At 36.0% G+C, this 27,365-nt stretch overlaps 2 protein-coding genes across 3 annotated transcripts; both read right to left on the bottom strand.

Annotated features, from left to right (window-relative positions):
- Window positions 1-32: 32 nt before the first annotated feature.
- slc45a2 (solute carrier family 45 member 2) lies at window positions 33-13,876 on the bottom strand. The gene is made up of 7 exons (XM_065286753.1): window positions 11,228-13,876; window positions 10,249-10,425; window positions 6,872-7,212; window positions 4,159-4,302; window positions 2,779-2,902; window positions 2,180-2,385; window positions 33-282 (listed from the first exon to the last, which is right to left on the bottom strand). Exons 1-7 carry the CDS (start codon window positions 11,676-11,678, stop codon window positions 67-69), a joined length of 1,659 nt encoding a protein of 552 aa, XP_065142825.1. The 5' UTR covers window positions 11,679-13,876; the 3' UTR covers window positions 33-66.
- A 145-nt stretch (window positions 13,877-14,021) lies between these two features.
- Window positions 14,022-26,565, bottom strand: amacr (alpha-methylacyl-CoA racemase). Of its 2 annotated transcripts, none has more exons than XM_065286755.1 (6): window positions 26,514-26,565; window positions 25,859-26,120; window positions 23,181-23,324; window positions 21,082-21,242; window positions 17,344-17,530; window positions 14,022-15,956 (listed from the first exon to the last, which is right to left on the bottom strand). In XM_065286755.1, exons 2-6 carry the CDS (start codon window positions 26,103-26,105, stop codon window positions 15,547-15,549), a joined length of 1,149 nt encoding a protein of 382 aa, XP_065142827.1. In that variant the 5' UTR covers window positions 26,106-26,120; window positions 26,514-26,565; the 3' UTR covers window positions 14,022-15,546. The 2 variants fall into 2 exon arrangements, with proteins under 2 accessions (XP_065142827.1, XP_065142828.1); XM_065286756.2 differs by having other exon boundaries at window positions 25,859-26,113; window positions 26,514-26,556.
- Between the last annotated feature and the right edge of the window lie 800 nt (window positions 26,566-27,365).

Below are 27,365 nucleotides of genomic sequence, written 5' to 3'. Positions count from 1 at the left end.
TAAACAAGTAATAAATGCATATAACCCATAAGAACTGGGAAAAATGTAATAACTTTAATGCATACATTACATAAAGACAGCAATAAAAATGCAGCCGAATAGAGAGACTGTTGAGGCAGAGAGCACCACTACAATGACACTGCCTGCCAGGTTGACCAGTGCTCCGAGTCCAGCTCCCACTATGACCTGAGCCAACTGTACCATACAGGTAAGAGCTGCACAATCCATGCCAGTACCACGGCTCTCCAAAGCTGTGTCCTCACCAGTCAATTTCCTTTGCTCCTATAACAGCAAAAAATGGCAAAGAAAAGCTTTAATCTTTGATCAGACTTGCAAATCACAGGGTCCATTGCATAATCCCTGCTACCGGCTTCATAATTTTGCTCTTGCACCTAAAATAATATGCTGTGTAATACCAGAGAACCAAAAACCCCAAATCATTACACCAGGAAAATGCTGAAGAAGATTTCATCATCTCAAGTCATTTAGAATGAACTAATGAACTATAAAACATCCCATAATATCACAGTGCAGTGCACTGAAAATTTCTTAATTGATCAAAAGAGGACAATCTGTTTGTAAGTGATGTTTTAAAGCTTATTTACATTTTTGTCAAGCAACATAAGGAGGGTGACAGCAACTTTAAAGGTGGGGTGAATGATTTCTGAAAGCAAGTGTTGATATTTAAAATCACCAAAACAAACACGCCCCTAACCCAATAGAATCTGGACCTTCTTTTGATAGACCCGCCCAACACATATGCAACTCAGGCAACGATGTCAGTTAGTAGACACGCACCTTACTGCTGATTGGCTACAAGTGTGTTTTGGTACTTGACATGACTCCCTTTTCCAAAGCCTTTTTCAAAAATCATGCACCCCGCCTTCTTTAAATTAATTAAAGTTTCTATATTTGCATCTCAATTGTCTTTTTGCTTGCATCTGAATTGATGCTTCAGACAGGCAAAGATTCCTAGATAGTGGCTAACTGTATCCAATATGTAATTTAAAGGTGCAGTGTGTAATTTTTAGTAGGATCTCTTGACAGAAGTGCAAAATAATATACAAAACTATATAATCAGGGATGTATAAAAACCTTTCATAATGAACCGTTATTGGTTTATTACCTTAGAATGAGATGTTTTTATCTACACACGTAGTGTCCCCTTACATTGAAGTCGCCATTTTGTGCCATGTTTCTACAGATGCCATTAACGGACAAACTTTTTTTACTAAGTTGTCTCCAACATGTTTGTCTGGTGGTGCCTACTGTAGATTCTGTATGCATTTTAAAAGCAAGGGGTGAGTAGTGAACTGAGCCATTGTTTGCAATTTGCAACCTTAGCACTAGATGCCGCTAAAATGTACACACTGCACCTTTAAAGGAGCATTTCACCCGAAGAAATATTCATCTTTATTGAAAGTGTGTCATATTTGTAGTCAAAATGTAACATACATTTAAAATTTGGTGCCTATTTGACCGAGAAAAGGGGTGTTTATATTCTCACCCCCTCAACAAAGATATTTTGACTTCCTTCTTTCAATGATGCAAAATTATGATTTTTACATCATTGAAAGAAGGAAGTGCAACACTGAAATCTGTATTTATAAAATTATGCATGACCATTCAAAAACATGACTGGGGTTCTAACGATACAAAGCTTAATGCAAATGGGTGAAGTGTCCCTTTAAGGAAAGTGCACAATTGATTTGCAAACTTATGATGGACACTTATCTTAAATAGAGAGACGTTCTTAGTAAACCGCCCTGTTAAGATAGTAATGATTTTATTCTCAAAATGTTTTTACGAAAGAAACTACAGTACATGCACATTGCAAAAGCGCACCTCTCCAAATTCAGCTTTTTTTCATAGGTAAAAAGAAATGACTAAGAAGAGTGAAGGCCGTCTTTAGAAAACTATATCATTATTCAAACAGCCCTGCCACTTAGATTTATATTTGTTATCTATTGTGAACCCATTTTTTGTGATGAAATACATTTTAAAGTGTGGTTTATTTGTTCACATACCCTTGGGGGAGGCATTGTAGATGTGTTTAATTTAACAGAAAAGTGTGAGCAAATACAGAATAATTTCTACAAGATGTCCACATGAAAAAATCCTATGAAATCATGTATACATGCCCTTCATTTATTTTTTACATTTTTTATTTACAACTGACCTCGTCCCGTTTGTGGTACTCCGAGATGAGGTTGTATGGGATGGTGTAGAGTGTGCTGGACATTACACCAAACACGGCGCACAGCGTCAGGGTGGCTACGATATTTGGAAACAGCCCGATCAGACCGGTTCCCAAACCGAACATAAAGTAGCCAAGGAAGTACAGACCCTTCAGACCAATGTATGGCAGGAGCAACCTCTGCACGTCTGGAGAGACACATATGGAGATCATTTTAGCAGGCTGTAACAATGGACTTTAATAAAAAAACAAGGGTAGAGAATAATGGCTTGAATGAATAGCACGGACAGATTAACCAATCAGGCGTATTTTTAATCACTGATGAAACAGCCTCACTATTAAATGCTCTTTTCAGCAATATATGACTCTCAGCCCAAATTATAAAAGCAGAATGTTAAAAAAATTCTCTCATCAAAACAGACTAATAACTTTAAAGAAGCAAGAATATTATCCAATTTCATTTAGGCTGAATGGAGGGATATGTATTGTATCCAAGTGTAATTGAAGTCTTTTCTTGGCTGGTTACATTAAAAGACTGAATATTTAATAAAGTCGGTTGAGTGACGGTTCATATCACTCACATGAATAGAGTGCAGAGGAGACGGCGTTGATGCACAAACCCCAGCAGCCCACCTCAACTCCTCTCTCATAAGTCACATAGGAGGTTGAATTATGTTCGGCATATGGGTTCCCCTTATACACGATCTACATATGACAGACGGATTGCATAAGATTTTCAAAGCATTATGCATTTGTTAAACAGATTGATAACAAGCAAACAACTTCACAGGAATCCTTGCTTTCGTTGTGTAACCAAGGTGAACCTGCAGGGACATCGCAAATTTCTTTTATTCAGATTCCATGTGGTGGATAAAAAGAAAAAGTGACAAATAACATCTAACATTCCCGTTTGCATCATTGGGCCTTTGAAAATGAACACTTTTGGTTTACTCAATTATAAAAGTCCAGCAAAGTTTTATTTGTTTTGTCTGAGTTTCTGTTGAGAAGTTCAATAATCTCTAATGCCTTCATGTTTTTACCCCCGGTGAGCAAGCCAAGGGCAAAAAAAAACCTTTGAAAAAAACAGACCCAGCAGGGGTGAGGTTGTTCTCCTCTGGCTATACCTGGAACCTACCTTCAATATTATTTAGCTCATGTTTAGCTCACAAAGTTTTCAAAGTTGATGGTAAAAAGTGAAGTTCTCAGAGAAACAGTTGAGTAACCAATACGTGAGAATGCCACGGAAAAGAAAGTCCGTGGCAGGGCCACGGAAATATGCGGAGATCCGTGAGAATGCCACGGAAAAATGAGCAAAAAACATGGTACACAATTTAAACAACATACATTTCAATACACCAACTAAAGACATTATATTAAACATTATAGGGGGTTTCCCAGGGTTTCTTAAAGGGGACATTTCATGAGACTTCTTTATGATGTCAAATAAATCTTTGGTGTCCCCAGAGTACATATGTGAAGCTTTAGCTCAAAATACCATATAGATAATTTATTATAGCATGTTAAAATTGCCGCTTTGTAGGGGTGAGCAAAAATGTGCCATTTTTGGGTGTGTCCTTTAACATGCATATGAATTGATCTCTGCACTAAATGGCAGTGCTGTGGTTGGATAGTGCAGATTAAGGGGTGTTATTTTCCAATTCTGAAATCACGAGGGGAGCCAAATTTCAATTACCTTTTTTTCACATGCTTACAGAGAATGGTTTACCAAAACTAAATTATTGGGTTATTATTTTTCACATTTTCTAGGTTGATAGAAGCACTTGGGACCCAATTATAGCACTTACACATGGAAAAAGTCAGAATTTCATGATATGTCCCCTTTAATATATTGCAATGCAAGTTGCTAAATTAAGGCAAATCAATCATGGATAGTCTGGGACTATGATAAACTCCGTCTGGGAAACCGCCCCTTTATGATAGCTTTATCAAAAAGAGCTTACCTGTCCCATGAAGTCAGTAAAGAAAAGCATATTGCACAGGAAGGCCGTCCAGCCCAGCAAATGACTCATGCACAAACAACGATAATGGCTGGGCATGCTAATCATGGCTGACAGCAAAGATTTCAGGGTCATCCTTTTCTGCACCTGAAGCACAATTATATACACACACAGGTTAATGATCTGTTCGAAATGGTTTGCAGGCTCAAAGCAACGAACAGAGATTCAGTCAGACTGAAATAATGCATTAAATCAAGAGTTCATACCATTAACCAGCAAGATATAAAATGCAGTGCCTCATCGCGGTGCTGCCAAAAGTGAAATACAATTGTTGTATCTCATCATGTTAATGCAATTCCCGCCACGTATTCACAACTCATCCTGTTTCAATAATGACTTACCAGTACTAAAATGAACCCAGTGTTATGGCCTGCCTATGTTTCTATACTCCCTTCCCTCACAACAGTGTGTTTACAATGTTTATGAACATGAATATTAATGAAGTTTTGTCTCCTTGAGAGAGGTTTAGAGGATTTGGAACAGACGGGAGATTATGTGATCGGTGAAGGTTATGTTTAGGAGACCAAGACTGATAGGATTATTAAGAGCTACATTTTATTTCACCGGAGACAAATGAACATTTAACAGACAAAATTATTTTTGATAAAAATTGGCTACATTACTGTTATAGACATGAAACTACAGTGCTTAGGTCCATATCTGTACCTATATTACTTTTTAAAGGGTAGGCCTGCCCTACGAGTGAAAGCTTGTGTACCTTTATTTCTTACATTGACAGTTTAAGCAAAAAAGGTCTGCAAACCAAAAATGTGCATTCGGATGGTAATGTACACTTTGCACAGAAAGCTTCGGAGCAGAACTACAAGCAAGATGCTTTAAAAAAGCATTTGATGTGACTCACTGGCATAACAAATTACAGTGTGAGATAAGGACCAAAGTGATATATTTCACAGAGCATTTCCAGTGTTGTTTATGATTCACAATTTGCAGTCTCATGATGGAGATCCAACGACATACGTTGATGTCGTCACTTTCTTAATAACCTTGCACAAAACATCATTTGTGTGTTTTTTACAATGACTTTAAACAGTAAAATGAACATTGGGTTATCGAGAAAAAAAATGTAATGAATGAATGCAACATAATACAGCGTGAACTTTAAAAGATGTGCACTTTTTTACACAGGGGACCTTTGAATCGTGATGACGTACATCACAATTGAGTGCTATAATAAGTGTTACAGCATTACGTTAGCAAAAGAAACACCATAGGTTTGATCCCAGGGAACACACATATTGATAAAATAAATAAATAATGTTGGATAAAAATGTCTGCCAAATGCATACATATAAATAGATAAATGTATTAAAAAGATCTCTAAATAGATTACAATTGGTTTTATCTTTAATAAATGTATTTGTATTTGTATTAGCAGGCAAACTAATGCTGGGTACACACCAAAAGATAATCGGGCTGATTTTGTGACGATTTCCCCCTTACGACAATCCTAGCTATGTCCCGATTATCTTGATGGTTCTACAGATTATCTTATCAGATTTTCCCTTGGTATGATGTGTGTTAAGAGTGTTCTGAACCTGATTCGAAGACTGTCGGAGCGGCCCACTCGTGAATCGTAAACATTAAAGGTGCAGTGTGTAATTTTTAAAAGGATCTCTTGACAGAAATACAAAATAATATACAAAACTATATTATCAGGGGTGTATAAAGACCTTTTTATAATGAAACGTTATGTTTTTATTACCTTAGAATAAGGCGTTTTTATCTACATACACTGAGGGTCCCCTTACGTGGAAGTCGCCATTTTGTATCGCCATGTTTCTACAGAAGCCCTTAAAGGACAAACTTTTTTAACAAGTTGTCTCCGTTGTTGACATGTTTTTCCGGGGGCAGCTACTGTAGCTTCTTTATGCGTTTCAAAAGTGAGGGGTGGGCAGTGGACTGAGCCGTTGGTTGCAATTCGCAACCTCACCACTAGATGCTGATAAAATGTACACACTGCACCTTTAAATGGGTTTAATATTTACAATCAGAAATCCTGATGTGTGGGGGAAACCCGAGGACAAACGTGTGCACGCTCTTGAAATTATCACGTGAAACGAAACAATATCAAATCAGAATGCGAGATGATGGAAGACGAAAGCAGTCATGGTGCAGCACAAAGTGAAGTTAATGCAAAGTTAAGTCCATGACTTTTCATTTTGTTCCTTGAAATTTCTGTGAAAATCATTCCAAACACTATCATTGAAAGTTCTTCCTGCATATCGTCCGCCGTGCTTATTCTTGCCATGCGTGATTTTGCGAGATTTCCTGTGTTCACAGTCGAAACTCTAGTTGAAAATCTGTTTGTGTGTCGTGTGCTGTCTTTGAAACATCATGGCACACAACACACTATAGGAGCAAAACGGTTAAATCTAGGATTTTATCATCCTCATGTTTGTGGTCTATCACATTTAGAAAATCTTATAAGATGTAAAAAATCTTTTAGTGTGTAGACCCGGCATAAGAATAGTATCATACCTATATGAGAGACATACCCAACAATACCCATTCATATTACAGTCCATGAAGGCATAGGTTTCAAATTCGAAACAGGTTGTTTTAAATGATAGCAAAACTGACTGAGCTACAAATAAAACCATTTAATTAAAAGGATCAGGTAACACAAATGACCAACCTCGCTGTTAGGCTGCTTGGCACTGGGCGTAACCGCATTCGCTTCACTGAGAGCAGAGAAGGAACGCTGCCTTATTTCAGGCTCAGGCGGCAGCTCTTTGGATACAGAGCCGTAGCCGCCGTTATGAGAAACTTCCAGGAGGAGAGAGCTGAGTGAGTCTGAACTGGTGTCTTTGCTCAGTGGTATCTCCGGGATGCTGAAAAGATGCACAGTGAGAAAAAAGCCCAAGGTCAAGGATGAAAAAAAATAGATGACTTGGTACTCCGAACCGAGCACGAGACCCAATGCAGAGTGACCCCAGTCCATGGCTCCTATCAGGTATCCAAAAGCTCCACCTAAACCTGCAAACAACACAACATATTGCATTAAAAATTACAGTTGAGTGAAAGCTGTGTGTACAGTGTGTAAATGGCAAAAAGCCATTAGAAGATTTTTTTTATTAATAAATCAGTGAAACATTTTAAGAGATGTTATTTATGTTAATTACATTTTATAAATGTTTTGACAATTTGGGTTGACATAATATTATGGTTGTGACACAGAAATAATATTGAAAATGCTTAAAAGGAAGCATCTATAATGATGAACTGTTATAGAAAGTAAAATATGAAAAGTAGGACTCCAAGATGAATATCCAGGCTCATAATGTAATTACGAGACTATGAGCATCAACGTTTGATTTCATTTTAATTTTAATCTTCAACATGACCTTACTGAAGTCAATGTTAAAGATATCAAGGTTACAGAATGTTCCTTACAAAATGTAGGATGATTTGATGTAGAAATCACAGAAAATGTTATTTTTTGTTTTTCAAAGACAGGATGAGAATTAATAGAGCTGTGAATCCTTGTAATGCTTAGCATCCTATTAATTATTCTGATGGGAAATTCTGCAAATTTCTGTCTTCTTGAATAATCGGTGAAACCAGAACACTAAGGGTTAAGCTGCTTATACACAAGAACACAAACACACACAACCCAGCATCCCTGATCTAGTCATGTGCTTCTGGTGCTCTCAGCTCCAACACATGATCTCAGCACATGACGGAGACTGTGTTGGATTAATACACACCGAGTACACACTCGCAGTCCATTAAAATCAAAACATCACACAAACCTGCATTAGGTAATAAAACTCAGAAACATCTTACAAACATCAGTTTTTATAGTAGTAAGTGTGCACTGTCAGAAAAAAGGTACAACTGTAACATTTCTGTCGCTGGGGTGGTACCCTCAAAGGTTAATTTTTGGACCTTTATGGATATACAACACATTGAAATATTGTACCTTTTGGGGTACAGTATCATGCCCTAAGGACCTATTGTGTACCTTAAGCAACAATTTTGTACCAGTTAAATTTTAGGGGTACAAAACAGTTAATTGTACCTTTAAAGGTACACAATAGATCCTTAAGGTACAGTAATGTACCCCAAAGGGTACAACATTGTATTATGTTTTGTATACCTGTAAAGGTAGGTACAAAATGGAACCTTAGGGTACCACCCCTAAGAAAAGTACGTTCTACCACCCACTAGAAAAGTACGGTTTTGTACCTTTTTTCTAACAGTGTGTGATGCTTTTGTGATGGTAATATTATAACTTATTGCGTTTCCTTAATGACTTTTTCCTACAATAATTTGTAAGACTTGAAATTTGTCAAAATGTCACTGTTGTACCCTTGACAACATAATTTACCTCTTTATAATGACAAAAATGCACCCCTGGACCTACAGGACTTTAAAAAGAATTCAATTCATTCTTTATGTGCAATTTGTCATTTATTTAAAAAAAAAAAGGAATCATTGTGTGTAACAACACTCACATTACCAGCACGGCAAACATTTTAGAAAACAAATGAGTTTTTATGTGATTGAGAGGTGAGCACATCTTAAGGGCAGCATGGTGACAATTAAAATAAACTTAACAAACTAGATATTGTATGAAAAATAATCAAATGTTGTTGTTTTTTTGCTAAAAACAGCATATTCCACATTTCTTCAAGAAGTGTCATTATTATCATACAACATGTCATCACACACCTTACACCAAAATTCACTTAAATATTAATCAAAGCCATGCTTAAATCTTTAATCTAAGACATAAAATAATCGGTTTAGCATAGACGAAAGCAGATGCCACGTATAAAGAGACGCACAAGTCTGTTTGGCTGTAAAAAGTCTGCTTATGGAATCTAACAGAATGCAGAAAACAAGGATACTTTGAGTTTCACATCAAGTAAAGATTTCAAGCAGTAAACACGGAGTTTGGTAAGATTTTAGAGAAGACAGAAAGGCAGGTGTTTCTGCTAACACAACAATATCCCTCAGAGGTCTGCTTTACAGACAGCAGGATGTTCGGTTTCATCAGCAGCACGAGAGCAGAACCCCACAGACCATCTTACAGGTGGTGAAACAGGACACAGCCTGTTGCTACCATGCCAACCAATTTTACACAAGGACATGGATTTCAGTCAAAATAATCTCCTGCAAGCCCCCAATAGGCTCAAATGATGAATAGTTCAAAACAACCGGCTTCACATTAAAAAGCGAATTATTATTATTATTTGAACACTTAAGCAACACTTAAAAATGTACAATAAAACAATAAATCAGTAATTATACTGTTCCAATGTGGCGAAGTGATAATGTGATGGTGTACACTTCTGGTTATGCTACCATGCCACTGCAATTAACCTTGGGAAGGGTTAATAATAATTGCAGGATGACTAACAAAAGATAGATGAGTACTGAGGGTAGGTGTACAAATGCACATGTAAGAAATATAGACCTAACAAAAGATAGTGCCCTTTTTCATGACAGCACTCACAGGGTTAACAGTACTACATAATGAATAAGTGTTTCAAACAATTGAAGCAACTGAACAGAAAGGTGCAGTGCATGTCGCTTTCAATAACAGATGTGTCAAGTTGGTTTAAAAAAATATATATAAAATCTTCCTTTTTGTCCCAAATTTAGCACTAAAATGTCAACTTTTGTCTTGTCTTAAAAGAAATGTACGTTCAGTCGAAGCACTGGCATCTTATAAAATTTAAGAAACACAAGGTTGTAAAAAATAAAGCGGTTATAAAAACCTCAAATATACAGATAAAATGTCTAATATTTTTTTTTCATAAATAATTATTTTAACCCTATTATAAAATAAATAAATCCTGGCATGCAACAAATATTACGATGCAAAATAACAATGGCTGTGCTTCACACAGTGATACAAATTGAAGGTATCTGAAAAGTAAACAGCTATGTTTGACCTGAAAATGGACTACCAACATTAAGGACGACAACAATTTTTTTTTTTATACTTTTCCTGAGGCCAAGTGATAGTAATGCTATACTGTAGTAAGTATTGTCAATGCTCACCTGTGAGTAAGGCGTGATAATGCAGACCTCTTTCTTTATCTCGATGAGAACACACATCAAACAAATAAGCTTTGATGGGTCCGTCAATAAAGTCTGCCGAAAAATCAAACATCACCACTCCAAACATGACTACAACGATGGCCCACGTCCTTTTAACATCTTTGTCCTGTATCGTAGCTGAAGACAAAGAAAATAAAATGTACTTTCAATGAAACATGTATATAGTAATGCACAAAAATGAGTGAAAATACACTTTATATTCCCTTTTAAAAATTTGTAGATCACCGTTCAGAGGCGCACTGGGAAGAGTTAACAAAATAATAAACTATAGAAGAAACAATGGTTGAAAACACTTATTCTTTGCTTTGAGTAAAAGTTAACTTTCAAGGTCCATGCACAGGAATGTTTTCTTGGAAATGTATTATAAATGTGTGTGTTGGTAAAACAAATGCGTAACCAATTCATTATTAAAATTCTAGACATGACATTATGATTATGGAAAAAATAAAATAGGCTAAAAATGCAAAGCCGAGCTGAAAGTTAATTGAACGACAGTTCAAGTTCAGCCAAATCTGAATACATAAACAGGCTCCCCGCAATTCTGTACAAATTCAAAGCCGTATCCAGCTACGTTATTTTCCTGGATCTAATTCTACTGTATAATCCCTAACTAATTTGAAGTTTCATTCACTTTATTTAAAAAGTAAATAGACTATAGAAAGTGAAACTTTGGACCAACCTAAGTTTTTTCAACTTCAATTTTTTCACAAAGTATTTTAACTTTTTTTAGATGTTACCAAATGAAAGATTTTCACAATGTATCATCCTTTTAATCAGTTAAAGAGAAGCTGATATAACGGTTACAGATCCTTTAACTACACACTACTGCACATAAATTACAATATTTAGTCAAAATATTAGTTAAATCCAAATTTAACCGTCATGTATCTCAAAACCAAGGCAATTCAGCTACACTTACCTGATGTCACCGCATCTCCATTTAGAAATAAAGTTAACCCCACCAACATCATAATTGCCAGCAACAATATGTATGGTCGCCTGCGGCCCCACCGGGACCTACAGTAGTCGCTTGCCGAGCCAATTACGGGTTGCAGGATGAAGCCCAAAATAGGACTTATGAGCCACACCAAGCTATACAAGCGTTTTGGGAGTCCAACGCTCAGCAACACCGGTGTGACGAATGCCGCCTCGACGGCGTAGCAGAATTCCCTTCCGAACATAACCATGCCGTGCATGATAAGCCTTCCTCTGGACCTCTTTGGAGGTTCGACAACTCCGAACACAGCTGGTTCCATACTGTCCACATAGTCCTCTTTTAACCCGGAGTCCTGTGGGTAGTGCTCTATAGATGCAATTGGGCTCTCTGGTCCAGAGAACCTGCAAGGCTGATCCTCGGTTAGGAGAGTCATGGTTCTCCAAATGCATGCAAGATTGCTTGGATCTTCTGATTTCTACTGCATAGCTGAGCAATAATGAACACGAGTCAGATTTACAATGTGAACTTAAAAAAGAGAAGGTGGTGGTCTGGTTTGGTTGAAGAAAGTAAGCTTTGCTTTTCTCCCTGCTGCCAAAGGCCTCTGATGGAGTCGAGCACGAGACCCAGATTACAAGTCGTGGCTATTTTCCTTCTCACTGGATTTAAAGTAAGAACAGGTTAGAAGTTCAAGACCAAGCATCACCAATTCATAGTTACCTCAACAGCAAAGAGCAACCAAACAAAAAAGGGAAAATGAGTGTTTGGGGGAAGATGTTATATGGCTTTAATCCGCCTCAGCCATGTGACTTCACAAGCATTCTTTTGTGGCCTTTACGTTTTGTGATTGCCCATTTAGTGAATCAAGTGACGTACCATGTGATTCATCCACACTTTAAGGGGGCTGGCAGACAAACCCAATGTATTTACAGCCGAAGACTCAAAAGGCGCCTGTGATGAAGACTCTCCCAGCCTGTGTTACGTTCTCTCCATACACATGACTAACCTTTGCTGCAACGTTTGACATGAGGCATTCAAAGAGCCTGGTAAAATATCATGTGAGCTGGAGTTAGGCCATTCTACTGAACTTAAGATCAAAGAAACTTTATATACCGAAGCCAAACTATGGATCCCAAAGTACCAGTCAGCTGATCCTTGCATTTACTGGACTTTTAACTATTTACAAGCACTTTACATTATTTAAGTCATCACTTTGTCAAGCTTGAAAGGATAGTTCACTCAAAAATGAAAATGTTGTCCTTATTTACACACCCTCAGTGTCTTTCTTTGCTCTTCAGAACCCTAATGCAGAACTTTTAAAAAGTGTTGTGGTTTTCTGGTTACTAAAGAAGTGGATGGTGATAGAGGCAGACCAGTAAAGCCTTTAAAAGAGACAAGAAATATTAAATAGATAACAAAATTTGACTCGAGTCATGTATTTTAAGTGTTTTGACATTTATTCCAATTTCTTGTGAATACCACCGTAGCAAATTAATTTAAAGCAAACATCCTGAATGTTCATTGAAGGATATGCTTTTATCAAATAATTAATTATATTTTAGCTTGTTTTTCACCAAACCCTTTCATATGCCTTCAGGGCACTTAAAACATTTGGCTTCTTTGGCATTTCGAATTAAGTTACTTGTTTATCACTTTTGGGTGATTCTCACGAAATCCAGATTTAGAAGGTGTCCAGCATCAGAATTTTTAAAAAGCCTTTGAAGGCAATTTTTTGCACATATAAGATTAAGGTCTGAATTTACTATAACCATTATTTTTAAAGCATTTAAAAATATTTCCTATAGAATTATTAAATTTTTTTAGTTTATCATTATCAAAAATTATCATTACCGCAACATGATATTACATTAAATATATGCATTTACAAACTCATGTTTCCGTAATGAGAACTAAAAAGTTGTCTAGGTACTATGACAAACACAGTTTTAACTTTTATGTGGAGAGAAAAAATAAGAACTGCTTACCTGGTAGATATCTTGAGTGTCACAGTCAATTATGTCCCTTCCAAAAATGTTTTTTAAAATGTTAGTTCCTTGCAATGATTGAAACAATGATTGAAAAATGTTGCGGAGGATGAGAAAATTGGTCTTGGACACACTTATATTCCTTATTATTGTCTCTACATTTACCAATGATCATTAAACACCACATGTTTCTTTACTGTAAATGTTTATAGTATAACATGCACTGAAGCTTTTTATTTTTTAGATTTTTTAATTATAAATTTTCCATGTCAAAGAACCCAAATCCAGTCGTTGCGGTAATGAAAATTTTCCACTTAAATGTGGAAAAAACAACAAAATTGGTTTGATGTCATTTGAAATCATGTGCAAAATAGTACATGAAGAGATGTTTGTAACTGTATGCTTCTTATTTTCATAGCATTTACTTTTTATCAAAATGTTATATGACACCTCATAAGTCTAATTTCGTGAGAATCACCCTTTTGTGTCATTTTAAAACTTAAAGAGATGGTACCATCCACTCCCACACTAACCAGAAGACCCTCGATTTTGGGTGAACTATCCCTTTAAATTATGCGCCACCAAGCAATGGATCACAGAGATCCTGTCAGATGGTGCCACATGGATTAAGCCGTCACATTCCACACATTGTTTCATGAATGAGATCAGATTTTAAGCTAGAGTAGTCATGAAATATTTTTATCTAACGCATTCCTCTGTTTCGCTAATAGGATTTGTATCCACAGAAAGAGGAAAATGGTCGCAGAATGTTATAAGACATAATGAGAGGTAAATAGATTCTCAAAGTTTTAATTACATATATCACTAATTCAGTCATTTTAAAAACAATCTTCAAATATAAGAAAATACAATATTTATCTTCAAGATTTCAGATACTTACAATAAAGTATGCACTAGAAGCAGTCAAAGCTGTATCATAAAGACTGTCTATATACACTGTCAGGAAAAAATCAATATAATTTTCACTGGGGCGATAACCTTTCAAAACTTACACCTTTGCACCTTAATAGTTTATATTAGTACCTCAGAAGAACATATTGGTACCAAAGAGTGCATGTAAGCACCATACTGGTACTAAATGTATACATATCTGTCCCTAAATGGTACATATTAGGACCTTTTTAAAAGAACATGCCGACGTTTTGGGACTTTAGCTTATTCAACATATCCCCCAGAGTTAGATATGTCCATACATACCATTTTCATCTTCGTAAGTCCCGTAGCTCTGTCTGAAGCACCCCCTAGCCTACCTTAGCACAGAGACTGGAAGTAAATGGCTCCAGCTAGCATACTGCTCCCAATAAGTGACAAAATAACACCAACATTGCTTCACCTTCTGAGAATATAGTTCCCAGTTTGTATACAGTTAAAAGATGGCTGTGTCTCATATGACCTTGTTATTTGCACACTATGACTCTACAAATCAAAACATATAAATAGGAAAATGCCATTTACTTCCAGTCTTTGTGCTAAGCTAGGCTATCGGTGGGTGCGTCAGACAGAGTTACGGGATGCACGGATATGAAAATGGTATGTATGGACTTATCGAAGTCTGGGGGATACGGTGAACAAGCTAAAGTCCCAAAAAGTGTTCCTTTAAAGGCACTCTGCACCAGTGACATCTTGACCATTTTGTTCTGACAGTGTATGGGCAATGTTCCAAAAAATACATTCAAACCATTTGACAGCTTTCTGTGGTTTAAATTAGGTTGTATAATCAATAATATATTCAATAATAACAAATAAAGAAATGTCTAACTCCGACCAATAAATTGGTTCTTCTCGCACCAATATCTTACATCACCAGTGCTGCCCAACGTTTTGAAAAGGATGATTGAAAAGCAAATAATGCACCCATTAATTTCCCCTCCCACCATTTCACCCACACCAATTAGTCTGTGACTCACAGTCAACATTTCTTGCTAACAGCGCTTATTAATTAGGATTTTTCATTCACAACCTAAATAAAGCTATATGCTCTTTGATCAAATTAAATCAAATGCTCTTACATTTTGGTAGGAATTAATAAGGAATTTCCTGATAAAAGCTTTTCAGTTATACATAAAACTCTGGTGATGGGTCTGCTGACATGTGAAGAGTGATATTTAAACTATTACACAATATTTTTAACAAGCTTTAGTTAAATTCCACTTGACTTTCAATCAGTGATAGACTTTATCAGATTCAGTTCATCTCAAATTAGGCACCAGTGGTTCACAAGTCGTCATTTTTCTCTTAAATGCCCTTCTGTGTCAGATACTGGTTGCAAATCTTAATACATAACCTGCCAGGTTCAACTTACAGTCGTGCTTTAGCTTCATTACACTCAATGATACCATCAGACTGCAACTGTTCAATCTGATCCTTCTCAAACCCATACTGCTGGAGTACAGGGCGAGTGTGCTCTCCGATGAAGGGATCACGAGTAAGCGAGGGCCCGGCAGGCGACCGGGATAGAACAGGAGCGGGTCTGGGACTAATTTCCCCCTGAGCGTCCTTCAAGAATGATCCCCTCGCCTTGTTGTGAGGGTGCGATACCACCTCGTCTGGTGAAAGCACTGGGGTGACACAGGCATCCGTCCCGTCAAAAATTCGCCCCCACTCCGCCTGCGTCTTGGTGGCAAAGACACGGGTGAACGTCTGCCGGAGTTTCGGCCAATCAGATACGCTCATTTGTGCAGGCAAGTCAGCCGGATCCAAATCCAGACCTAAGGCCAAAGAGAATTTGTTAGCAAATAAGAGATAAAAAGGAGAAAAAAAAATCAATGAAGGAGCTTAGAGGACAAAGATATTATGGCTGACTTCTAATCTGGAGGCTATCAGTGACCAGTATGCAATCTTTTAAGGGATGCTCTTTACAGATAACAAGGCAGCAATCGACTCATTATGGTTTATAAGCGAGATTAAATATGCTGTCTTGTCCTGGGATGATCAGGGAGCATAGAAAAAATATTCCTGTGCACATACTAATAAGTGTCCTGTGGTTTCTTTCTAATCTATGGATGTCTGCTTAAAATGAACAACACAGCAGCAAGAGCAACATGACCCTGAAAATCTTGTGGTTAAACATGACAGTTGTATTTAGATGTCCTTTATGTAGCTTTATTTCAATTGTATTAGGCTTTAAGAAATAAGGCAAACAAAAAATAAGACAAAATACAGAAAATCGACATCCATTGTATTAGGGCTGCATGACAACTAATCGCAACTTATCATTTGCAGAATAACGTTTTTTTTTATATGTGTGTGTATTGTGTATAATAATTATGTATTAATATAAATACACACACATGCATGTAAATATTTAATGTGTATATAAATTTTTATATTTATATGTAATTTATATTATAGATGGTTTCATCGGACAGTGGTGCGGTGATGCGATACACGTCTGGATCCGAACTTTACTTCCGGTTTCGTTTTTTTAATGGTCTGACTACTAGTCAGACCATTAAAAAAACGAAACCGGAAGTAAAGCTAAACTGATCTCTAAAGCTAAACTGATCTCTTGAACAAATGCCTCGTCGAAAATAACAAATGTTTTGGTTTCCTAGGTAATGTATGTGTTGTTTTTTGCTTGTTATATAAATAAACTATGTTTAAAGAACTTTGTTGTTATTTATTTTTAGCAGAGTTTACCAGAGGTTACGTGCGGACCACGACAGCCGCTTGTTTATGCTGAAACCGTCTATACAGAAATATGAATACTTAATATAAATAAATAAAAATTCTTAAAATATAAACATGCATGTGTCTGAATTTATATATACATAATTACTATACACAATACACACACATATATGATGTAAACAAAAACTTTTATTTTGCAAACGATTGTTGCGATTAGTTGTTGTGCAGCCCTACACTGTATCACAAACACACTTATGAGCACTCTACCACCTCAGCACTGGTTTCATATTAGCTTTAACATCTATAGCATCTATTGAAGCAAGCAACAGGTCCTTCCTTAGAAAGATCCAACCTTCAAACTAAGACACATTTACGACGACATCACACAAACAGGAATTTTCAATTAACAAATCTAGTCCATCGTGTGTGACAGCATATTGTGAGAGTCGATTGTAATACACTGACCTTGAAGAAGCTGTTGGTAGAACTGCGGCTCTATTGCTCCCACTGCCACATATTTTTCATCAGAAGTACGATACGTATCGTAGAACGGAGCTCCACCATCCAGCAAGTTCTCTCCACGCGGATGGTTCCACAGGCCGAGGCTACGGGACTTCCACATGAAGGAGCCGACATAAGCTGCACCTTCCACCTGCAGAACAACCAAGAGGACATTCATAAATAACATCTATGTCATTAATTTTAAAGAATTACTTTGCATATAGTATATCACACATCACATTTATCCTTTTAAAAAGTCCTTTATTTTGAAATGTGTCTTTTCTCAGTTGCTTGAATCACCAACAGGTTTTCTGTCAAACTATCCGTACTGTTTGACAGGCATTGGTTGAGCCCTAGAGACGGTTCTCCAAGAAAGTGCTGAATGCAGAAAAGCAGGGGCAAATGCTATCTGTGATCATTATTCATATAACAAGCAGTGTAAGCAGCTCAAAAAAATATTGTTGTGTAACACAGACGTGCAATGCTGATGTAATGATAAAAAACCCGTGTCTAAGAAACAATGAATTTGATTTGTATGGTCTGAGGGTTAATAACAGTGTTTGTTATAAAAATAAAGTTGCTGAAAGTATTTGAGTACAGGGTTCCCACACTTTAGTTAACTTTAAATTCAAGGACCTTTCAAGGACTTTCCAGGTCCAATCCTGGACTAAATGTGGGGACACATTTCAAAATCGTGTGACCTTTAAAGATACATTGTTACAGTTCCCTTTGTGGGAACTCGCTCTGAGTCACTGCGATGGGCCAAGTGCGTCTGAATGTGTAATCAAATTCAACCAATGGTGAGGCTTAACGACAAAGACAGAGTGACACAGGAGCCAGGAAGTATATCGCTATCTGAAATAATGCCAAAGACAGCGTTACAGGGACGCAAGAATTATGGCAGCATCTCGTTCCCTTCTCAGGAAACAACAGTTACATACGTAACCCAAGACCTTTTCATGTGTCAAACACAATTATGCAAAAAAGCATTTTGGTATGAATCAACATTCACATACAGAAGATATAAGCATTTAAAGAGAACAGTTTAGAACGTGTGCTTAAAAAATCTAGAATTTTTATGATATTACACAGGGAACCTACACAGGGAATAATATGGATTTTTTTTTTCAGGAAACTTCTTGCATAAAATAGATTCAAGCACTTTCAATGACCTGTATATATGTATGTGTATTTTAAAAAACTTCCCAGGTCTTTGAATTTTTTCCCCCAGATTCACAAACTTTCAGATATTCAAGGACCAGTGGGAACCCTGTGAGTATTAAACTACAGGCTTGTAATAGAGTAGTAATGCACTTCTTACAGAAACAAACAAGCGAACATCTGATCATCATTATTACAACTTTTGCCCACACTGACATAGCTTAAATCATGCAGGGCTATCAAGAACATCACTTCATTAACACGTCTCTCAACCAGGTGTGAATATCTAATGTGTAAGCTAATGACATATACAGATTGTATAAGATACTATTTATTTCCTAAAGGACTCAGACTGTGTTGAATGAATGACTCGGCCTCAAAGCGGAGGTTTATTGTCTGGCACTTCTATCACAAAAAAGAACTCAAGGTTAAGTGAAAGATCTTTAATTAATGAGCAAAAATAGAGATTGCTAATTGCCATTTTATTTCAGCAGTGAAAAATATGCAAATAAAACGGAGCACTTTGATGAACCAAAATATGCCAAGAAGAAAAAAAACATCTACCGGTATGCATTTATCAGACACTTTCATCTAAAGGACACAAGGTACACATTTTATCAGTATTTGGGCTGCAAAACAACTAATTGCAAATAACTGTTTGCAAAATAAACGTTTTTGTTTACATTATATATGTGTGTGTGCATTGGGTATAATATTTATGTATATATAAATATTCACACATGCATGTATATTTTTTATATTTATATATAAATATGAATACTTAATTTATACATATATTTTCTTTTCTTAAAATTATACATGCATGTATATTTATATACATCATTATTATACACAACACACATGCATACATACACGCACGCACACATTATTTATATTTATATATATATATATATATATATATATATATATATATATATATATATATATATATATATATATATATATATATATATATATATATATATATATATATATATATATATATATATATATATATATGTATATATATGTATATATATATATATATGTATATATATATATATATATACACAAAATTATTTAATTGTACAGTAACTACTAGAGAGAAAAATCACTATTTTTGTGGTGAACAAATGCATTTAGAAGAAATCTGAAATGCAATTTGTCCAATTGTGTCCTTTTTCAATATATTACAATACTGTGTGCTTTTATTATTTCTTATATAATTTAATCCACTTCATTTTTTTATAGGCTACAGTATATAATATGATTTTCTTGCTAGCTGGTTACCGGCAGATATAAAGCTGGACTTATACAAGACTCCCCAATAATCTTTCCAGAAATGCAAAAAACTCTTAGCACCCAGAGCAAATGCTTGCTTCAATAGATGAGAAAATGTCAGATACTAATAATACAAGCCCATAATATTCAAATTCTCCATGGATGAGCAACTTACTGCCTAATAGCCTTTATTTTCATATTTTAAAGTATACCACAAATTAGGTATGAGTTTGGCAGCTAAATCATTAATAGTTTTATTTTTAATCCACTACATTGCAATGCCTCTGAATAAGCAGATACAAAATGTAATTAGTTTGTCACTTGGTTTTTGGCATTCAACATTCATTTGATACATTGCTTAAATAATAGATCCAAGAGAGACAAGACCATGGCCTCAGTTAAACCCCATTCACACAGACCTTTGGTCCCAGAAAATACACGTAAAATTGCCAGTCTGTGTGAAAACAAACTCATCCGGTTAATCTTATGGGATCGTTGCCGGAAAGAGGACCTAGTCAGATACACGGATAACCCTAACCCTCTGTGTGAACAAGAAGCCGAAACAATGCCGTAATGGGCGTGTCGTAGTGAGGATGCGCGCGTCATCACAACAAAAGTTATGGTTTAGCTCCTTAAAACGAGGGATAACATGCATATAAACATTCACCACGAGAAATGTTGCAAACATTTATCATAAACAAAAATGCACGCGAGTAGTTTCTGGAGAGAGAAATAATAAATAATATGCAAACTTCAGACGCTGCGTAGAAAAGAGGGCAGGACTTTCAACAGGTCACGTGTCTTTCTGGGACCATCAGATGCCGGGTAATCAAGTCAGTGTGAATGAACAAAAAAATCCAGGATGCCTTTTCCGTGTATTTTACAGAATGTCTGTGTGAAAAGGGCTTTATTTTCTAGTTTCCAGGTCATCTTTACCTGGAAAAGACCTAATAATAGAGAAAGGTAACTGTGGTAATGGAAAAGTACTTTATTCCCTCTATAAGCCAATTTTACAGGTACATCAACACTTCAGATTGCAGAAACTGTGCTTTTTCTTCCAAAAATAGTATGGATAATGGTTTGGCATTGATGATAATGGTTTAGCTTTAATGATATAGGATGAACTTTTTATTTCAAAGAAGAAGCTCAGCTCGAGCTAACCTTCACACAAAACAATTACATTAAAAGGCCAGGAAATAGTTCTACTGCTATTTTAAAGAAAAGGAAACAACGTGTTTAAGGTAGGGTGGAGTGTCTCACCATGCTAGCATCAATGATCTGACCCTGTCCAGACCTGCTTCTCTCCAGTAGAGCCAACACAATCCCAAACGCACACATGAGACCTCCTCCAGCAAAGTCTGCCATCAAATTTAGTGGCGCGTGAGGTTTCTTCGAGCTACGACCAAGCATAGATAACAGTCCTATGTAGAGGAGAGAATAAATCATTAGACTCAAGAAGAAGAACTGAAGATCAAGACATGATACAATTTTCAAATGGTTGAGTAACTTATGTAACAGATATTATTTATTTATTCATTATTTATTTACATTACAGATTACCAGTGCATCTACCAATATTCAGATTCAACACAAACATGTTTTGTAGGCCAAGATGGACCCATGAAGGTATTGTTGTTATGGATAATTGGGTGATTCTCATGAAATAAGACTTATGAGGTTTCATGAAACATTTTGATAAAAAAAGTAAATGCAAAGTAAGAGTATCAAAATAAGAAGCATACAGTTACAAACATCTCTTCATGTACTATTTTGCACATGATTTCAAATTACATCATATAAAACAATTTTGTAGTTTTTTCCACATTTAAGGGGAAAATTTTCATTACTGCAACGTGTCCATGACTGGATTTGAGTTCTTTGACATGGAAATATTTATAATTTTAAAAAAGCGTCAGTGCATATTATACTATAAACATTTACAGTAAAGAAACATGTGGTATTTGGTGATCATTGGTAAATGCAGAGACAATAATAAGGAATATAAATGTGTCCAAGACCAATTTTTTCATCCTCCACAACAATTTTCTATCATTGTTTAAGCCCTCAAGGAACTACCATTAAAAAAAAATAGTTGGAAGAGACATAATTGATTGTGACACTCAAGATGGCTACCAGGTAAGCAGTTCTTATTTTAACTCCAAATAAAAGTTGAAATTTTGTTTGTCATAGTACCTAGACAACTTTTTAGTTCTCATTACCGACACATATAATGTAATATCAAGTTGCAGTAATGATAATTTTTGATAATGATAATCTAAAAAATTTAAATAATTCTATAGGAAATAAAATAAATAAAAATAATGGTTATAGTCAATGCAGACCTTAATCTTCTATGTGGAAAAAAATTCTGATGCTGGACACCTTCTAAATCTGGATTTCGTGAGAATCACCCAATTAAGTAAAAATGCTTATTGTACTGCAGACATACAGTACATAGGGTCGCAGTGCAAAGCCAATGACCCATGAACCAGAACAAATTATGCAATAACATGGTATTTTATTTTGCTACATATGTGACCCAAACATAACCACAATCATAGCATCAATTCAGCAAAAACTTGACCTTCAAATCATCAACAACACTCAAATGAAAAGACAACATGGTGTACAGTAGCTTGTACCAATCGGGCACAATCTGAATGTGGTTCACAGTATAATTCTTATTCTGAGTTTCTCAATTGTGTCAGTAAAATGATTGTAAAACCCATGGTTTAATAAATGATATTGTTATTCACTGCAAAATAAATAAAAAAAATCTGAAATCAAGCTGCCAAGATGACCTACATCGGCCAAAAACATAGATTTGAGTACTTAGTACAGAGTGTTGAAGCACTTCATTCAAGTGTGGTACTTCACTGTTCATACAAGACGTGTTCTTGCATTCAAAAACAGCAGAATGAAGTGTAACATAACGAAACAAAAAAAAAATTTGCAAATGGGTTTTGAGGACACATATTGTAAACAGCTATAAATCCTTCCTCAAACCACTTAACTCATTTACAATGGACCTGTGACAAATGATATGAAAATAAACAGTAGACTGACTTTGAAAGACTTTTTTTGTAATGTGTATTTAATGGTTAAACCCATTACAAAAATGTCACGTCATACTCATTTGGGTCCTTTTCTCATCAAATATTCATATTCAAATAATTGGATTTATTAATCCAAAGAAAACCAATCTGTTTGTACAATTAATAGAAGTATTTCAGCAATGAAGTTTCAACCTTCACATGAGATTTACTCTACTTTCAAATAGCTATGTGCATTTGCTTAAAGCCATTTTGGATGGGATCATTAGCCACCAACACCTGGTTAAAACTCATAGTGTGGCTTACCTGACATGGCCAGATAATTAATATCATGCCCGGCAGCCTTGGCATAAGATCCGCTCTGACCGTAGCCGGTGAGTCGAGCGTAGATCAGACGTGGGTTTTCTTTTATTAGGTTTTCAGGACCTAAACCCATCTTCTCCATAACACCTTAATAATGCCAGAGAGGATAACTTTGTAAAGATGCACAAAAACTTAAATAAAACCAAAAACAAGAAGAGTAGAAGTTTAAAGAAAATTATTCTTGTTGCATTTAAAATCAGGAAAGAAATGCCAATCACTTCAAGAACAGTGAATCAAGAACAAATGTTTTTAAATAAACAAGCTTAGACATTAATCAACAATGATTACGTTAACACAAAAATTAAATAAGACATAGTCAAAATACAATACAGAGTTTAATGGTTCGTCATAACCAAAAACAAATAAACTAATTGCTAAAATGCTTTACAGAACTTTTATAATTTTATAAGAACTTGATTTTTGTTTTGACGTGATTAAATTTTTTATCATTATAATTTATTTATTTATTCATAACCACTGTGTCAGGAGAAAACAACTAGTTCATCAGGGACGCGAGACCTGGCATAATTTCATAAACGACACCACTAAAGGGTTTCCCGCAGCACTTTTCAGTTCGGGCGGCCCACCTAAGCTGGGATACCCTACCACCTTAACTAGGTTGTCCAAAAAAAAAAATTCGCTGCACAAAAGGCTGTCAAGTGCATCTCGGAGAATAGCGTGGACGCGCTTCACACCGCGAGCGGGCACGGGCCACATGGCCGAAATGAGAGAGAGACATGGTCCGTCACTGTCTGGAGGATAACTAGCCTGGGTGTTTTAAATAAAAATATTTTCATCATGACACATACGCCCCTTCGATTGCCACGCCCCCGGCCCGCCCACCGGCACAACCTTACCACCTTAACTATCACATTTTCTGCGGGAAACCCTGAATTACGTTGAAATGCACAGCTTGGTAAATGCATTGACAATTTCAACTGAAAAAATAAGTTATAGGGTGGGACAAATTCAGTGGTGGCTCCTCCCTTAAAAGTCCACATGAAATTAAATAACCCTTTACTTCCTTGGCACATATACGCATTATTCATGTTGATTTCAAAACTAGGCTACGAGGGACTTCAACGCAGCTTTATTTATATATCACCAATAAAAACAACAATTGTTGACCAAGGTGCTGCACAATATAACAAACAAACCATATACGACATAAATAGCAGGACAAACACAGACTTGGTGCAGCCACAGCAAAGGCTCGGTCTCCTCTTGACTTCAGTCTGGCAAGAGGAACGTATAACTGTCTCTGGTTGGAGGATCTAAGATACCTTTCGGGTTACTTGCACATTTTGGCTCACCTCACGCTCATTTTAACATGCTATAATAAATTATCTATATGGTATTTTGAGCTAAAACTTCACGTATGTACTCTGGGGACACAAAAGATTTATTTTTCACATTTACATTTTTTTTTAAATGTCCCTTTTAAAGTTTTAAGGTTGGCCAGTTTATGTTTAACCGCTAATACAATTTAAGTTACTAAACTTTTAAGGGGTCTAAAATAAGGAAGAGAGACTTTTAAGACACTTTATTATAACTGAAAGTCCTGTGTAGCACATTTGTTACTTTGTTAAAAAAAAGAGAATCGTTTGAGAAAATCATGATCTCCTTTCCCATAGAGAAAAATCATGATTCACATTTTCAGAATCATGTAGCTAAAACCTCATAGGAATATAATATGTTATTTAGTTAGAAATGAATCTTGCTTCTGTTGATTCTGCTTAACTTAAACTTATTGGAGAAAGGTTTTTATTGTATTTATGCCTTGTGCTTTTTGTAATCTGTACGAATTGGAGATATGTACTGACTTATAGGAATATAGTAGTGTTTTAATTAAATTTAAGCAACATTACAACATTAGAAATTAGTGATTAGCCAGCAGGCTACTAACAAAACAGATTTTATGTACACATTGCGCTCCTCTCATCTCAAATTAGGTCATATGTCCCTTCTAATTTTAACAATTCATGATTTCTGACATTTTTATCCTGTGGAAATTTGTTACATTATGTATTTTCTGTGATTTGATGGCTGAATAACCAGCATCCCGATACTAAACAATACATTTTAAATGCACACTCTGGATGTCCATCCCTCATAGCCTCGTTTTGGAATCAACATAAAAAGAGCTGAAAAAGTCATATTACTAGTTTTGTGGTGAACAATTCACATAAAATTGTTGTCATAATCTTAAAACCATTGCTTTGCCTCAAAAGACATTTAATAACTGTAAGGATTAGTTTTTGATGGATGGATGCACTTTCTGAAACTTTAAACATGGGGACCTATACTATGCCATTATAAAGTTAAAAAGATACAGAATATTAGTGTATCTTTGACAGAAGTCATATACCCCTAGGGTGGCTTGAGGGTAAGTAAAATATGGGCTACTTTCATTTTTGAGTGAACTATTCATATTCATATGTTAAAAAGCCAGAAGTCGTTAAGAAAAGCAGGTTTATATTCACAAAACAAACAAAAATCATCAGAGGAAAGTTATAAATAATACTTACTATGCAAGAAGGCAGAAAATGTTATCAAACAGCTAAACATAAAGTATTATTCCTAAGCATTAATGGGCAAGACAAAAAATGTAATACACTGACCTTTACGATAGGGCTCCAGAACCACATCTGACTGGACACAAAGTTGTTTTAAAACAGCGACACCTTTGGGACTCTTCAGGTTCAATGCCACAGACTGTTTACCTCTTGCTTGTGTGTCTACAGTCATTGACATCTTTGTCCGATCAACACGGATTACTCGTGCGCCAAAGTCCGCCAGTATCATCCCGCAAAAGGGCGCTGGTGCCAGTCCTGCCAGCTCAATCACGCGCACTCCTGACAGAGCCATTATGCGGTCTGATCACTAAAAAAACAAACAGTCCATATTGTAGTACAGTACAAACAGACTTCGCGTACGTTAGTACTTTTCTAATCAACAATTTTACAAATAATGGTGACAGTGGACTGAGTATCTATGTTTGAAAAGGATTTCGTCTGAGGAGGGGAAAGAGACAATTAAATAAAAAATAAATAAAAATAAAAGCTGTAAACATCAATAAATAAATCGCCGTGCACAATCCGCATGACAGCTGCTAACTTATTTGGGTCGCAGTTTACTCACTAAAAAACTGCAAAACAAACATTAAGACAAAATAGTCACAACTACAATTATTAACAATAGTTATAACAGTAGTTATTTACGGATGTATCTCCTGATAAAAACTAACGGTAGTGACTAAAATGCACGGATTCATACCTTTCAAACTTTGCACTTGACCGAAGTACTCGGCGCGGGCAGATGACGTTGGCGCAATGGATTATGGGGTTTGAAGTTTTGGTGACTAAAATATCTTTCTCTATCTCTTTCATTTGTAATATGCGATTTTATGATTTAATTTTTATAGAACATTCATTTTCTAAGAATAAAAGCAAAAACAAACTACATTTAAAGAGAAGAGAGCTTGACAAGTTAATTGTATAAGAAAGGGTACAGTCAGTAAAGTGAATGGAAACATGCAAATACAAATGCAAACAGTAGTAGTAGTAGTAGTGGTGGTGGTGGTGGTGGTTGTGGTGGTGAAAGTAGTAGCAACAGCCTAGTAGTTGTTGCTGTTGTTATATTTTTAATAGACCGCTAGAACCCCACTATTGGTTCTTTAGAATTTTTACCTTTCAGTGGCTAGGTCTAAATGGTACTGTAGGCCAGGGGTTCACAAACGTTTGATATTTTGACCCACTTAAATAGGTAAAATCTTATGTGGGACCCACCACCATAATGTCATTTGCAGAACGACCCACATTATCCCACTCTGCGACCCACAAGTATGTCCTGACCCACAGTTTAAAAAACCCTGCCGTAGGCTACCATTTTTGGCATATGGGGCGGTTTCTCGGACAGGGCTTATAGTCCCAGACTAAAATGCATGTTTCTGCTGCCTTGCACTGAAATATCTTTACATATATCAGTGTCATTGTTTATTCTCAATAACACCAGTATTGTTTTCTGTTAGGTATGTTTGAAAAAACTACTTGAATGTCCTAATAGCCTATAAATAATTAGGCTTAGTCCTGGAATAATCTAAACCCTTTCCGGATAACTGGCATATAT

This window comes from Paramisgurnus dabryanus, chromosome 18 (genome assembly GCF_030506205.2).
Source record: "Paramisgurnus dabryanus chromosome 18, PD_genome_1.1, whole genome shotgun sequence".
NCBI classification, from domain to species: Eukaryota; Metazoa; Chordata; class Actinopteri; order Cypriniformes; family Cobitidae; genus Paramisgurnus; species Paramisgurnus dabryanus.
The sequence above is the reverse complement of the archived record's forward strand: the minus strand, read 5'-3'. Positions and strand labels throughout refer to the sequence as shown.